Source organism: Ananas comosus, linkage group 16 (assembly GCF_001540865.1).
Source record: "Ananas comosus cultivar F153 linkage group 16, ASM154086v1, whole genome shotgun sequence".
NCBI classification, from domain to species: domain Eukaryota; kingdom Viridiplantae; phylum Streptophyta; class Magnoliopsida; order Poales; family Bromeliaceae; genus Ananas; species Ananas comosus.
In genome coordinates, this window is record NC_033636.1 from 3072334 (window position 1) to 3087795 (window position 15462).

General features: G+C 35.3%; 1 protein-coding gene across 5 annotated transcripts in view; it reads right to left on the bottom strand.

The window, feature by feature from the left end:
• Positions 1-15462, bottom strand: part of LOC109722411 — a 33540-nt gene that overhangs the window by 14073 nt on the left and 4005 nt on the right. For 4 of the 5 annotated variants that reach the window (XM_020250470.1, XM_020250468.1, XM_020250471.1 and 1 more), the window contains exons 2-9: positions 8255-8447; positions 8061-8146; positions 7331-7415; positions 6594-6672; positions 6303-6430; positions 6070-6156; positions 5805-5917; positions 3165-3295 (exon numbers count right to left, since the gene is read on the bottom strand). In XM_020250470.1, the coding sequence (XP_020106059.1) occupies positions 3165-3295; positions 5805-5917; positions 6070-6156; positions 6303-6430; positions 6594-6672; positions 7331-7415; positions 8061-8146; positions 8255-8447 (902 nt within the window). Of the gene's footprint in view, positions 1-3164; positions 3296-5804; positions 5918-6069; positions 6157-6302; positions 6431-6593; positions 6673-7330; positions 7416-8060; positions 8154-8254; positions 8448-15462 lie in introns of those variants that run through there. The other variant, XM_020250472.1, reaches the window with a different exon arrangement.

Here is a 15462-nt window from a genome sequence, read left to right on the forward strand (position 1 = left end):
AGACTTGGTTCATAAAGCGCATGAAAGTACTAGGGGCATTGGATAGCCCAAACGACATAACCAGCCACTCGTATAATCCTCCTTTAGTTTTAACCGCTGTTTTCCATTCATCTCCAAGTCAAATACGAATTTGATGATATCCGCTCTTAAGGTCAATCCTAGAGAATATCTTCGCACCTCCTAACATGTCAAGCATATCATCAATCCTAGGAATAGGAAACCTGTACTTGATGGTAATTTTGTTAACTGCACGACTGTCAACACAGATTCACCACGTTCCGTCCTTTTTTGGTGTAAGGAGGGCAGGCACCGCGACATGGCTCATACTTTCTCTAATGTAATCTTTTTGCAAAAGTTCAGAGACCTGCCCATGTAACTCTTCATGTTCAGCGGGACTCATCCTGTAATGGGTTAGGTGTGGAAGACTAGCACCGGGTACAAAATCAATGCAGTGTTGGATGTCTCTCATAGGTAAAAGCCCATCGGGGAGTTCCTCAGGCATGATGTCAAAAAATTCATTAAGCAATGGTTGAACAGCTTGAGGAACTTCTGTGTTCTTCGATATTTCTTTTGCCAAAAGAACATATACCACTAGAGACTTTGCTAGATTTTTAGAGAATTGGCTTTTGTTCAAAACCATCATTTTCTGATCATTATTGGAGGGTTGCTTTTGGAACTCAATCGGCTTAGATTTTGGTTTGGGAAAGTAATTTAGGAGAACCAATCTAACTTTCTTGTTGTCCTTTGCGACAATAAGAAGGTATTCTCCCTACCATCATGTATAGTGCTACGATCAAATTGCCAAAGTCTACCTAACAATACGTGATTCACATCCATGGGAACAACATCACACCAAACTTTATCAGTATAAGTGTTACGATGTATTTTATCTATATTAGGATACTGTGTATTATTGCCTTCTATAGAGTAGGATTATATAGTATGTAATCCTAGTTATACTCTTACTATAGTAGTCATTGTTACTATAGTAGACAATCTCTTGTACTATATATATTCGTTAATACAACTCAAGAGGGTATGCTCGTGAACACAATTATTGAACACATTAAAATGATGAGAATGCCCATAAATAAAGAGTACACTTCATGTCTGCCTAATTTAAATTTGTCCAAACTATACCTTCTTTCTCTTCTGTCGAGAGAAATGCAAACTCTCTCTCTCGCATGCGTGTACAAGAGGAGACCCTCCACCCGCTTGGTCGGAGGGGACCATCACCTCTGCAAGCAGGAGAACGTAGGCCCTTCTTATCTACGAGCACAAGAAGACGAGAAGGCTGCTACGTAAGCAGCAGGAGATCCTCCTAAGGATAACAGAGGAATAGCGCCTCTCCTCCACCTTTATAAACAAAAGAGGAGAAGCTTTCCTTTCCCCTCCTTAATGCCAAGCAGAGGGATCCTTGCTGTAAAGGCTAAGGAGGAGCACCCATCCTCCTTAGCATGGAGAAGCTTGCTCTCCTACATGAAAAAGGAAATTCACCGTTCCGCTTGCAAGAGGACTTCCACCTCTGTAAGAAGCAAAGGGAAAGAAACAGGCCTCTAAACTTTATTTCTTCTAATAATACACTCATGATTTTGTCCTTTTAGTCAAGATATATTATTGATTATTTAACGAAATCTCCAATTCAATCGACCAAAATAATTGGCAATTAATAGGATAATTATTCAGTTCATGTGATTGCACTCCATTAAATATTACGATTATCATCTGTCCGCACGTTTTCACAAAGTTTACATCCAAATTTAACGATCATCCAAAACTTTGGGCCTATTGAGACAGTGGCAAATTGCAAGTAAAAATCGATGCAACTTTTTAAGCCAAGATGCAATAGGAATGCAGGCTAAAGTGCAAAGAGATTTTTGTAATTTAGCCCAAAATTAAATTAAATTAAAAGGGCGTCAATCACAAGAAAATAAAGTTCAAGGGCTTATTTCAAGATGGTTTATAATTGAGGTGGTCTTCATACACTTTTACCCTTAATTTTTATTTTATATTAATTTTTTTTTCTACATTGCATAGAAGATGGTAGCTTTTCACTGGGAAGTTTTGCCAAAAAACTTTCTATAGTAGACAACGCTTGTATGGCAGAATTAGCCAAACAATATAGACCTTTTCTTTCCCAGCACCACGCTACTAGCCACTGCACTTCTTCAACCAAAGTACACCCTACAGCCAAGTCAAGCAAACCCTATCTCTTGTATAAGCAAACCCTATCTCTTGTATCTTTAGAGAGCTCAAATCCAAGGTGGTTTTGTAAATTTGAATGGACTACCATAAGAAATCACTACTTAGAGGCACTACATAACATTTAGTAGCTTTCTATTGGGCTCTATTTTCCCAATGACAGTAGATTGGCTCATTATAAAATATCATAATTCATCAAATAGCTAATTGTAGACAAACAGCCAGGATACTCCTTTATAGAACCCAGCTACTATCCTTTTAGGAGGGCGAAGGCCTTAGTCCTCCTAAGTAGTTTTAGATGATAGGGATCCCGAATCGATGATCAGAACCGTTAAAGTTGATCTAGAGTATTTAAAGTGTCCAAAAACTAAATTTCATGAATTTTAAAATTATTTACGTAGTGATCAAAGGATCACAAAATCGACGGTTTTTGATGGCCTATATGAGCCGTTTGGTTGTTTAACAGCGTAAAACAATCCAAACAGCTTGAATTTTAATAGAAAATTTTTTATATTATTTAGATAACATTTGATAACTCCGATCATGAATTGAAAAAGTCTAACATCTATGTTCACAAGGTTATTTGTTTTCTACCGTTTATTTTTCGACTCTTCAATGAATTTGATAACGAATTTTAAAATTTATGAAATTTAGTTTCTAAATGTTATAAATACTCTGTTCTGATCATTGCGACTTCGGAGGACGAAAGCCTCCATCGTCCTAAAAGGATAGTAGCTAGACGACTCCTTTATAATACTATAGAAGGACCATATTCATTAGTCTAGTCAATAAGACGAAAAAAGTAATGACAACATCATTTTGAATTTAGAAAATGTTAGGTTAGAAATTTTTTAAAATGTAGATTAATAAAAGAAGCAAAAAATGCATCACTAATGTCCACAATATATGTTTAGACTTTAAACTATCTAAAATGACACAAAAGTGGAGATAACAAGACATACCATATCCCAAAATTATGGAGCAAATCAGAAAACCTAGTAAAGAGAAATCCATCTTATAGAATATCTCCATTAAAATGATGCATCCTCCTGAAACCATTAAGTGCCTTGGAGAAGAGAAAACAAGGTGCAATCTGCAAGCAAATCCCATAGAAGTTAAAGCCCCAAAACATCTAAATTCTAAAAGATGCAGAAGAAAATAATTAGTAGAAAATCAAAAAACAAGGCAAAGATCGACCTAAAATTTCTTGATTTTACAGGTTTCCTAGAGATGCCCTTTACGATTTTGGTTCTAGTTGGAGAGATTACTGGACAATGATGCCCTTTAGGGCGTGTTTGGTTCAGGTTATCCTGTCATGATTACAGTCAATTCTGCCAGGATCACTGCATTTTTGTTCATTTAGTATGTAATCTGATCGGTAATGTAACATTACAAATGGTGCAGAATTACTCCGAAAATATTATCAAGCGAGGGGTGGTATCTCATCTTACTGATGGAATGTTATCTTGCATGTTATATAAAATTACAAGTTTACCCCTCCAACTCTTCCACACCCCTTCAATGTGTCATTTCTAAAATTTTTGTTTAAAATTTTCAATTATCAAATATTAAGTTTTAAATTTTAATTTTAATTTTTCAAATTTTAGATTTAAATTTTTAATCTCAAATTCTAAATTTCAATTTTATATTTTAAACTGTAAAATTTCAAATTTCAAATCTTCAAATTTTAAAATTTTAAATTTAAATTTCAAATTCTAAATTTTAAATTTCAAACTTAAAACTTTAAATTTTAAAATCTATGATTTATAATTGAAATTTTAAATTTTAAACATCAAATTTATATTTTTAAATATAAATTTAAAATTTAAAATTGAAATTTATTGTAATAAATTTATAGTTACGAAAATTGTAAATTTTAAATTTAGATTTTAAATTTTAAATTTAAATTTAAATTTTAAATTTATAAGTTAAATTTAAATTCAAATTTTAAATTTTATATTTTATATTTTAAATTAATATATTAAAATTTATATTTCTGTTCAAATTTAAATTTTAAATTCTAAATTTTAAATTTCAACTTAAAACTTAAATTTAAAATTTAGAATTTAAAATTTAAATTTAAATTTTAAATTTTATATTTTTTTTTAGATTTAAATTCAAATTTTAAATTATTTAAAATAAAATTTTGTAAAAAATTATTACTTGTAAAGAGTAAAATTTTTTTGCCAAATATGACTAGGGCGCGTTTTGTTCAAGTTATGTAATATTACCAAGTATTTCGATATATCCAGACATCTTAAATTTCTAAATTAGATTACTACTAATGCTGAATTAGCGCGTTTGGTTTAATGCAATAATACAATATTGGATTGCAGTGTTTATAGCATTACTATATTTGGCNTTTAAAATTTAAATATAAATTTAAATTTGAATTTTAAATTTTAAATTTTAAATTTTAATTTTAAATTTTAAATTTTAAAATTTGAAATTTGAAATTTGAAGTTTAAAAATTTAAAATTTAAATTTGAAAATTTAAATTTGAAAATTCAAATTCAAATTTTAAATTTTAAATTTGACAATTAAAAATTTTAAATTAAAATTTTTAAAATGACGTATTGAAAAGTTTTTGGGAGTTGGAGGGGTGAACTTATAATTTTATATAACGTGCAAGATTAGCCCGCCTTCAGTAATCCAAGATACACACCCCCCCGTAATATTTTCGGTGTAATTTACACCTTCTGTAATATTGCAATACTTAACATATTAGATACCGAATGAACCAAATGTAGTAATCCTGGCAAGATTGCCTGTAATCCTACCAGAATAACCCAAACCAAACAGATCCTAAGGGCAATTTTGGAATACACTTAATTTTATTGTTAGGATTATTAAATTTTATAAAATGAACCAAACATAGTAATTCTATATATACTATAATCCAACATTATATTACTACATTAAACCAAGCGCAGTAATACAGCATCTGCAGTAATCTGATTCAGAAATCTCAGATATATGGTTATGACGAAATAACCTGTAATGCTACATAACGCAAACCAAATGCATCCTTAAATGATTTTGGTTCCTATTAGAAAGGTTACTTTCTCAGTATGGCCATTAGGTATGTGCCAAATCCCACATATTTCCTCATTTCTTCTGTATTTATTTCTCAACTAATTAGAAAACTTATTTTATTCAAAAAAAGTCTTAATGTACTGTAATAATTAGCCATTCATCATAATAATGGACTATATTCTGTTAACTATACTTTTTGACTTTTCTTAGTNAAAAAAAAAAAAAAAAAAAAAAAATCTATATTGGAGAAAGTACAAGTCATTTTTGTGAAAATAACAATTATCAATATCATTTACAGAAAATAAATTTTTGCCATTGTTGAAAAGCAAAATGGTGATAAGTTGATTTATACTGCAAAAAGAAGCAACTGTTGGTTTTGTTTTTTATAATAAAATAAAATGATCAGCAGCAGTGGATCTCTTTCATCTCTATTTTTTCAGGAATAATGCTATATTTTCACAAAAATGAAAGCATAAAAGTGCACATAAAAGAAAAATGAAAAATCTGAATGCAATACTTTGTCCCATGAGGTAGTTAATCATTTGAATCAAGAATTTGTGACATACCTTTCCTCTGCAACATTGTCAATATAGTATATAAAGATAATTCCAAAAACAATTGTGCTCAAATAAGCCCAGCTCGGAAACTGAAACTTAATTATGCTATCGGATGTCGACCCCTGCACTCAATCAACAAACAACAAACATGAACTTTTCTACCCCTAGTAAATAAAAAGGGAAAAATCTGTGGCATAAGAGCTTGCAGGCCATAGCTAAATATTAAGAAAACATTTTTTTGTGTAAAAGAGATGTGTTGTTAACCTATACTCACTAAGATTGTATCCCACATGGCAACAGGAAAAAGAAAGCACGTAGCTGAAGCAACAGTTATTGCATGAAGCCGCCTTTTGAGCTGATTCTGCAGGCAAACAATGGAAATAGTTAGCTATGCAAGTTGACTTGTTAAACCACAGCAGAAATTACTAGGAAAGATGGAACGATGCTCAATTCTTCAAGAACAAACAGTATATTGGAAAGGGAAAAAATTCCAAAAAAAAAAAAAACCTTTAAAGAAATACGTCTTGCTATCACCCTTCTCAAAGCTGATAAAATACCAGCAGAGATTGGCGCCACCATTTCTTTCATTCCTAAAGGTTGCTTTTCCTGCACCACCTGTTCTCTCCCAAAGCTAGCTATATCAAGTCAAGTCTCCCAATGACACGACAGCAACATTTGCACATCGTATGATATCATAAACTACATATTAGAACAGCATTCAGCTTTGCTGCCGCAATAACTTGTGATGCATTAGTTCCGCAAATTAAAATACTCAAGATTAAAAACGAATTTGGATACAGAATGGCGAATATGATCTGGTAGCCCACCCATTTGATAAGAAATAATATGATGCCATCATTGCAGCGAGTCCACCAAACTGTACAAAAGTCAGAAAGAAATCAGAAAAACTATTCAAATGTTGCTAAGCTTAACTTCATTTACAATTATCTATTATGATCACCATCCCAGTTTACTGGTTAGTGATACCAGAGTAGAGATTCTACAAGTCACTTTCTGAGCATAAGAAGGAAAAAAATTGTGGTTTCTGAAGCATCAATTATCAAGAACATTCAAAAATAAAATTAAAATCTTAATAGGAAATAAAATGCAAATAGCAAGTCATAACATGCACTTTTGTATGCACATGCATATGCACACGTGTTTTTGTGCAAGGGACCCACGAGCACCGCACATGCCCATGCGAATGAATATAGTGAATCAAATAATGAAAAGGAACGAATGAATATAGTGAATCAAATAATGAAAAGGAATAATGTTGTCGATTAAACCCTAGTACATGTTAAAATAGCCAAGTGCTTTCTTGATTTCTTTAGAGATGACTAACAGTAACATAGAAATGACTAACATAAAAAGATATGCAATAATAGAAACATCTCCGTGATACTATCAGAGTGTAAAGTGCACCATCCTAGTTGAAGCCTGCCAGCATGTGGCCATGTTAATTAATATTGCTGTAGAAAACTAATTTGAACAAACAATGCAGATGCTTCCTCCAAAATTTCTAAGCAACTTACCTTCTTCCAAATCCGGACTCTCCTTCCATACAATGCTGCTGAGAGAACTCCAAGAATAGCACCAGCATACTCCGCAATTAGAGCACTAAAATCTCAATATACAAGAGTAAATAACAGTTTAGCAGCCACTTGGTATAAAAGAAGAGAAAGAAATAAGAGAATTATTGGCTTTGTCGACACGTATTGGTTTATAGTGCAGCACACACAAGCAGCATGCAATATAGTGACTTTCTGCAAGGAAGAGACAGCCTCCTTGCTGANATAAAAGAAGAGAAAGAAATAAGAGAATTATTAGCTTTGTCGACACGTATTGGTTTATAGTGCAGCACACAGAAGCAGCATGCAATATAGTGACTTTCTGCAAGGAAGAGACAGCCTCCTTGCTGAGTTAGCAATTCTTGCAAGGAAGCAATCCTCACAATACTCACACGGAAGCACCAAATAAGCCAAGCAACAAAACATTCAACTCTCATAAACATGCCTAAACACAATTAAACTTACATCCTAGGGAAAAAAAAAATCTAATATTGAAAAGCTTTTGTTAACCAATTTGCTGGAGTTAACTATAAAATAATGTAAATTATATTATTATACTGAGTTTGACTACTCTGCTGTATCCTGCACTTGAACTAAGCATTTTGCTAGGTTTGTCTCATACGTCACATTTGCAGTGAATCCACCAACAATATATATATTCTTGATAAGAAATAACTTTTGCAAGTATACTTACACAAGTGGCCCACAAGAAAGAAGGCCTTTTCCCCATAAAGTGTAGTATAATGCCATTATTCCTCCATTGATCACTGTAGGTATGACCTAAAAACTTTTGCCCGTTTTAGTACATGTGAGTGGGTTTAAATACAAGAAGGAATATATCACTATATATGAGTATAGCGCAAACTAGAGAAAGAGCCAGAGAGAAACCTGTGAGTTCGGCAAGGGCCTGCCTTTCCAAGGCTTCTGCAGTACAAGGAAGACGATAGAAGATGGAACCAGGCAACTAAAAATAAAAGCTACCACTGAATCTCCTTTATCAGATAGATAGTGGTACAAGGAGTAAACAGACCATATCCTCATGAAATTGCCTATGACATGAATTATCTGCAAAGGAGTGGGCCTGCGCAAAAGAATGATAATGAAAGATAACGGTGTTAACAAGCAACTCTTATCAACGATATACTTGTGAAATTATAGTAACCAATATCCCAAACTAATATAATAAAATCCACATTTGGAAACAAAAGATTAAGGCTAAAATGTTAGTAAAATTCACACGGATTGGATACTCTATATCTTCTTAGCTAATAGATGGAATAATTGGTTGCGGTTATGATATACTTTCTGTAGACATATTTTATTATAAAAAATTTTATCATAGATAACAAAAATCAAATGATAAAATTAAAGAGTAATCAGTTAAAACATGATAATTGATAACAGTGCAGAATTGTTTTCATGTAAACACATAAAAGTTCTATTTTTTGGAGAAGCAATTGGACTGATCTTAGAAAAATTGGCATTTTCTTAGATAATAAAATTCAACATTGAACTCTTCATTGAGTATAATTCACATAAATCCTTTCCACAATGTACATAAAATACATACACATAATAGATAATATATACATGTACTTATATATATTAGATAATATGATCCAACATTGCCTATACATAATACATGAAGGAGAAGCTAACTAAAGGTCTATAAATTCTTGAATCTGGACCCATTACAAGTTATGATAATGAGAGCTCGCCAATGAGGACAGTAGGGACCGATCGGATTGTCATCTATGCAAATCTCAAAGCAAGTTGAGTGTCATCTAATAACTCACACCCTGCTCTTTAGGGAGCTCCTAGTGAAGGTTTGTTCCAACTAAACAAAATTTACTGGGGAGCTCCCCAGTGAAAGGGGCAAGTGTGAGCTGCTGGATTGAAATCCTGCAAACCTAGGAAGCGAGTTGAGTATGAGCTGACAACTAACACCCACCCTCCTCACTTGGGAGCTCACCATTGCAGTTTCATTTCCATTGAACAAAACTTTACTCAAGAGCTCTCTAGGGAGGAGGCTAGATGTGAATGTCCTAATACAATTTATGCGAACTTTAAGGCAAGTTGAGTGTAATCTGACAATTCACATCCGCCTCCTAATTGGGGAGCTCCACAATGTTCTCTTTTAACTAAACAAAACTTTACTAGCTAGCCCCCCAATACGAAGGGCAAGTGTGAACCATCGAATTGCAACTACATAAATTTCAAAACAAGTTGAGTGTATCTGACAATTCACACTCGCCCTCTATATTGTGGAGCTCCCACTAAAGGTTTCTTCTGACTAACAAAACTTTACAGGGGTGCTCCCCAATAAGAAATGCAAGTGTGAATGTAGGATGAGTCTAGACAGCTGACAGTTCACACCTGCCCTTCTCATTAGGAGTTCTCCAATGAAGTTCTAAGCTAATAAAACTTTACCGGAGTGCTCCCCAATGATGGTAGGTGTGAGCAGTAAAATGCAATATATGCTATTTTGGAAATCAAGTTGAGAGTGATCTGACTTTTCACACTCGCACTCCTCATTGGGGAGTTCCCCAATAAAGTTTTGTTCCTTGAACAAAGTTTACTGCCGAGCTTCCCATACATGTATAGGCATCAATTGTGACCTGTCGGATTGCAAATCAGTGTGAATTTCATAAAGGTGTAATATTACGGTTCATACCTGCCCTTCTTGTTGCGGACTTCCCTACTGAAGTTTCATTCTAACTGAACAAAATTTTAGTGGAGAGCTCCTTAACAAGGAAGGCCAGCATGAAAATTTTGATCTAGACAAATTTCAAAGTTGAGTGTAATCTGATGATTCAAACCTGCCATTCTCATCAGAAAGCTCTCCAATGAAGTTTTCTTCAAACTATACAAAACTCTACTTGGAACTCCCCAATGAGGAAGGAAAGTGTGAACAATCAAATTACAAACTATATGAATATCAAAGCGAGTATGATTTGACAACACTCTCCAACGAAGTCATGTTCCCTTGACAAAAAAATTTAGAGGTGTGAACTTTCGAATTGCATTAAATGCGAATTTCAAATTTCCCTAGAAAAGTTTTCATTTGTTAGTTGGGAGCTTTCCAATAAGTACGGCAGGCGTGAACGTTTGGATTGAAAATAAATTAACTACAAACAAAGGTGAAACCAAGGTTTGTTATAAATATATAAATATATATTCTTTAATACATTGCTACCTGGAAAGAGCATAGTTTCTTCAAAGGCGGGCCATAATTTTTATAAAAAATCTTAATAAAATACTTCTAAAATTAAATGCTTATCGAAATGACAAGACAATATGGTATGATTTCCTGCCTTTTTTTTTTTTTTACTTCCGTCATAGAAAACAAAAGACAACCAACACAGTAATAGTCTGTTAACAATCCATCCTTTAACTACAAAACACATTCCCAAGCAATTCAATTCACATGAATCTCAAACATCTCTCTATAATTATTTTTCTATCCTATTTTTCTACTTGGGAAAATATTCCTAACCTACTTGTCTATGAAAAGCACTTTAACCTAACATAACATAAGATAATAGAATAGGGGTGTCTATAAAGAAATTTTTCATAGTTAACCTCCAAATTTTTACAGAATATTTTTCAAGGATTTTAGAAGGCTAAATTACAGAAAACCTCCCTGTCAATACCCGCTTTTTCACCTTCCCCCCCTGTCATTTAAAAACTTACACTTTGCCCCCTTGAAAAATGAGAAATGTTCACAGGGAGGTACACCGTGACAAAATGACCAAAATGCCCCTCACTATCTTCGTCTTCTCCCCCAAGCTCGCTCAGCCGTCGCCCCTCCTCTTCCGTTCTTCGCGCCTCGCTCAACCGCAGCTCCGACTCCATTTTCCTCCACATGCTCCCCTGCTCTTCCTGCACTCGCGTTGCCCCTCCATTTCGGCGACGATAGAGAGGAGATCGAAGTGGGCATGGTCAGAGAGGCGTGCGAGGGCGAGGGTGAGGGCGAGAAGGCGAAGGAGCACGAGAGCATGTGTGTGGACGCGAATAGAGGGGTAGGCGAGGGCGAGGCGACGAAGGTGGGCGAGGCGGCTGTGTAGAGCGGCGAGGAAGGAGGCGGCAAGGAGGAGAGGGTATTTTGGGTATAAAAAATATATAATAATAGGATATAAACGGAACCGTAACGGAATACTGACGGCGGGGGGCCAAAGTGAACATTTCTCATTTTTCAAGGGGGCAAAGTGTAGGTTTTTAAATGACAGGGGGAGAAGTGAAAAAGCGGGTATTGACAGGGGGGTTTTCTGTAATTTAGCCATTTTAGAATTACATATTTACTTAACCATCAAATCACCCACTAACAAAGATATTTACTTTTCAGAAACCCCTGATGTATATTTTGGTAGTAATGGTGAGAAAAAAATAATTAAGTTATCGAACAATAACTAAATACAACAAAATGACAATATTATTCTCACATAACAATTGAATTGATAAAATAGCCATTTAAATTACATTTGAATCTACAGTTAATCAATAGATTGCTTGTACGAACTTTTTAGTTCCCAAATAAAGGAAGCGGACAAGAAATGGGAAGATCCTATTATTAGAGTAGAGATATTTTTGTGTGTCAAATGAAAAGTGATTCACCAATGTAGCAACAAAAAAAGCAAAAATAAATTGATATTTTAGTGTGAAAAAGCTAATAATATACCCAATATATTAATTATAAGACAATGAACTATATAAACTCTGTGAAACTTCTATTTTCCAAGAATCTATAGTTAATGTTTGGGCACATAAGCTAACCTGAAAGGTCCATAGTTTCTTCCAGACCCATTACTTATGAATTTCAAAGAAGGTGATGATACAAATATTTGTATATACAAAAACCTAAATGAATAACTACCCTAACCTGATCCACCATTGGCTCTACATGTTTAATTTGTTAGATTGGTGGCATCTTGGCAAAGCACAACACAAATGAGAGTAATAGCATTTTGAAAGACAATTGAAATAAAATTAGAGCCAATTAAAGAAACAGATATTTCATTCATTTTTACTAAATAGAACAAATATGTATAACGACTATCAATTATAATGTAGTGTTCCAGTGCTCAGTAGCTGGGTTTGCGTACAGTGGAGGTAGCTGGTTGACACATCTATAGAGTCGGACCGAACGGAAGCCGTTTTTGCACAAACGGACGCAAAAATAGACTCAGGATCACAAAATCTACTGAAACTGGAGTATCTACAGGTTTCGGGCAACGACCAGATAACATTCCAGGCACCCAGATGTGCTGTATGCCTTGGACCAGGTTTCGAATCCTACTTCCGGATGCCCAAAAGTTTTTGTAGCAGTCCGGAAGTGAGTTCATGAACCCCTCGAGTGTAGCGAACAATGTTGACATGCGTAAAGTGGATGTTTTGGATTCGAGCGCAGGTTTCGAATTCAGACACCTCTTGCGGGCGCCTTTTTTGGACTATGGATGCTGTTGCGAGGCCTTTCAGACGCCCAAAAGTGGTTCTGACTCCCGAAATGTGGATTTTCTACAAAAACAGGTTAGTTTCTTTTGTTCCAAGGGCTCATGTAACCCAATCCATTCACCTACTAATAGCACCCTGCATCCCCATACTCACCCTTTTCACTCTCCTACATCCCTGAGACCTTACTTCTCTCCTTCTCCTCCTCCTCCTCTCCCTGCGGGCTGGGAGCAGCAGCAGAACCAGCAACAACAGCAGCAGTGACATTTGAAGAAATGGAGCTTTTTGTTGCTGAATTTTTACTTAGGAAGGGAGTTCGCGGGCTATCTTATTTCAGCTCTTTTGGAGTTAACGTAAGGTGAATTTTGAGTTTTCCGAACCAAATGAGATTCCATTAGACTTTCGGTTGGATTTTTTATTGGGTTTGTTCTAGCAGGGTTAGTGCTGGTTTTTAGAGATTTCTAGAGTTGGTTGTTGTTGGATTACCAGTGTTCTTTTCCCCGGGAGCTATATTCGCATCCATGCTGGTTTGTAAGGTAGGTGGATCAAATTCGGGGTTTAATTGGACATTCAATAGAATTTTAACTCCAATTTTTATAGGAGCTTTGCTGGTGGATTTTTGCTGGATTTTACTTCACTTTCTAGTGATTTGGAGTTGTGGAGAGGTGCTCGTGAAGTTTCGTTTTGTTCCGTTGTCGAATTACCGCATCGAGATAGGTTAAAAAATAGCAAAGTACTCTCTATGTCTAGGTATCCTACATGCTTCATGTTTAGTTCTTATAACCTGAAATTTACCAATGTTAGCATGAGTATTGCTGCTATAGATGGTGCTCTCTTTCTTGTTATTACTCAGATTGTGACTAGTAGCATGTAGGGGGTGAATATGACATCAACAACTAGACTATGGTAATGTAGAACCTACACTATGCAGTCCCATTATCTTCGACGTTCCAGTTTGTCGTTAGCATCAGTTTTTACATGCTTTTCACCCAGGTTAGTAGGTAGGGATGATTTGAAATAGTATAGGATGATTTTACGCCCGTGCTGAGGGGTTGAGACAATTTGTATAGCAGTCGATAAACTAGCTAGTATTGATGTCGTAAAGTGTTGCGGTGGTTCCAGATCGTTGAGTTATACTCCGGATTGTGCCGAGGGCACGTGGTTAGCATTATTTATGATCCGGTTGATCATTTGCATTGATTACAACCTGCATGAGTCATATTTGAGCTCAACAAAGATATGTAGTTTACTCCGTGGGGTTGCGCCCCTCGAGTGCCACTCCAAAGTTTGGCTATAACACAAGGTTTTAAGTGTCCGTCGGCACGGGCCGTATCCACCGTACTGTACCACGCCAACAAGATACTGGCACGATACAGGCCCCGTACCGATTGCACAGCTCAAAACCCTCTATTCTTTAAATTAGTAAGTAATTTCCTCAATAAATTTCAAAAGATGTGATAAAAAGACATAATAAATAGTTAGAATATTTTGTTGCTAAAGAAAATAAATATTTCATACTATAATGTGTCGGCACACAAGAATTTTTGACCGGCATGCATCAGCACTGCTCGGCACGCACCGTGCCGTACCGTGCCAGCAAGTTTCCAGCACGACCCCGTGCCACGGCACTTAAATCCTTGCTATAACATTGATGTTGCAGCAGCCCTGGTGGATGACTTATATTTTAACAGGTGATGCAAACCGAGAGGTTGCCAAAAGTGAATTTCAAGTTTGCTTTTGTTTAAAGATAAAACTAGGTTCAATTTATCAATTCCGATGAACTTTAAGCAAGAAAACAAAAATTTCAGCAAAACAAAAATTAAAATCGAATTGAAGTAATACTAAGATGATGATAAACCTTCAATATATGAGATAATAATAACCAACTGAAAATACATATAATAGTTCCAAAAGGTAAATTCGGCTTTATCGGACTTAAAGCTTTAGGTTTGGTTGTTTAGCAAAATATGGTTAGTAATGGTGGAAGGCTAGATTAGAAGGGGATAATAGGATGTCAGGAGATGAGAGATACAAAAAGTGCACCGTTCACACGATTGCGGGGAATCCACGATCGACGAGAAAGGCGGTACACCACGAGTAGAACTTCGGCAATGGGAAAGAAGAAGATGAGGTAGTGACTCGGAAAAAGAAGAGGGGTAGAAGTAGAAGCCGATCTTGTCACGAGGAAGAAGCGACAACGATCAAGTTGAGGAAGAAGACGATCTCGGCGCGAGGAAGAAGCGTCGATGATCTCACCGGGAAGTAGAACACCAAGGATAAAGAGTGAGAGTGGAATTTTCTATTCATCCAAATATATCTCCCTTAAGGTCTCAAGAACAATGTATTTATAGTGTAGAGAGCCCTCCTATAATAAATTATTGTCTTTTCATTTTCAACACAACACGGTCACCCAAGAGTCATGCATTGAAAACGAAGCAATTTTGGAAATTTCAAAGGTCTTTGTTTTTGGGGAATTCCAAAGGTCTTCTTGGGATTGTTTTTTGTTTATGGGAAAAAAGGGTTTGGGTTAGCCAAATCAACTAAAACCAAATGATTTAAGTCCGAATCAAACACGAACCTACAAAATAAAAGAAAATTGCATTTGAAAATAAAACGAGATTTATTTGCTGCATCAACAGGCCACACTT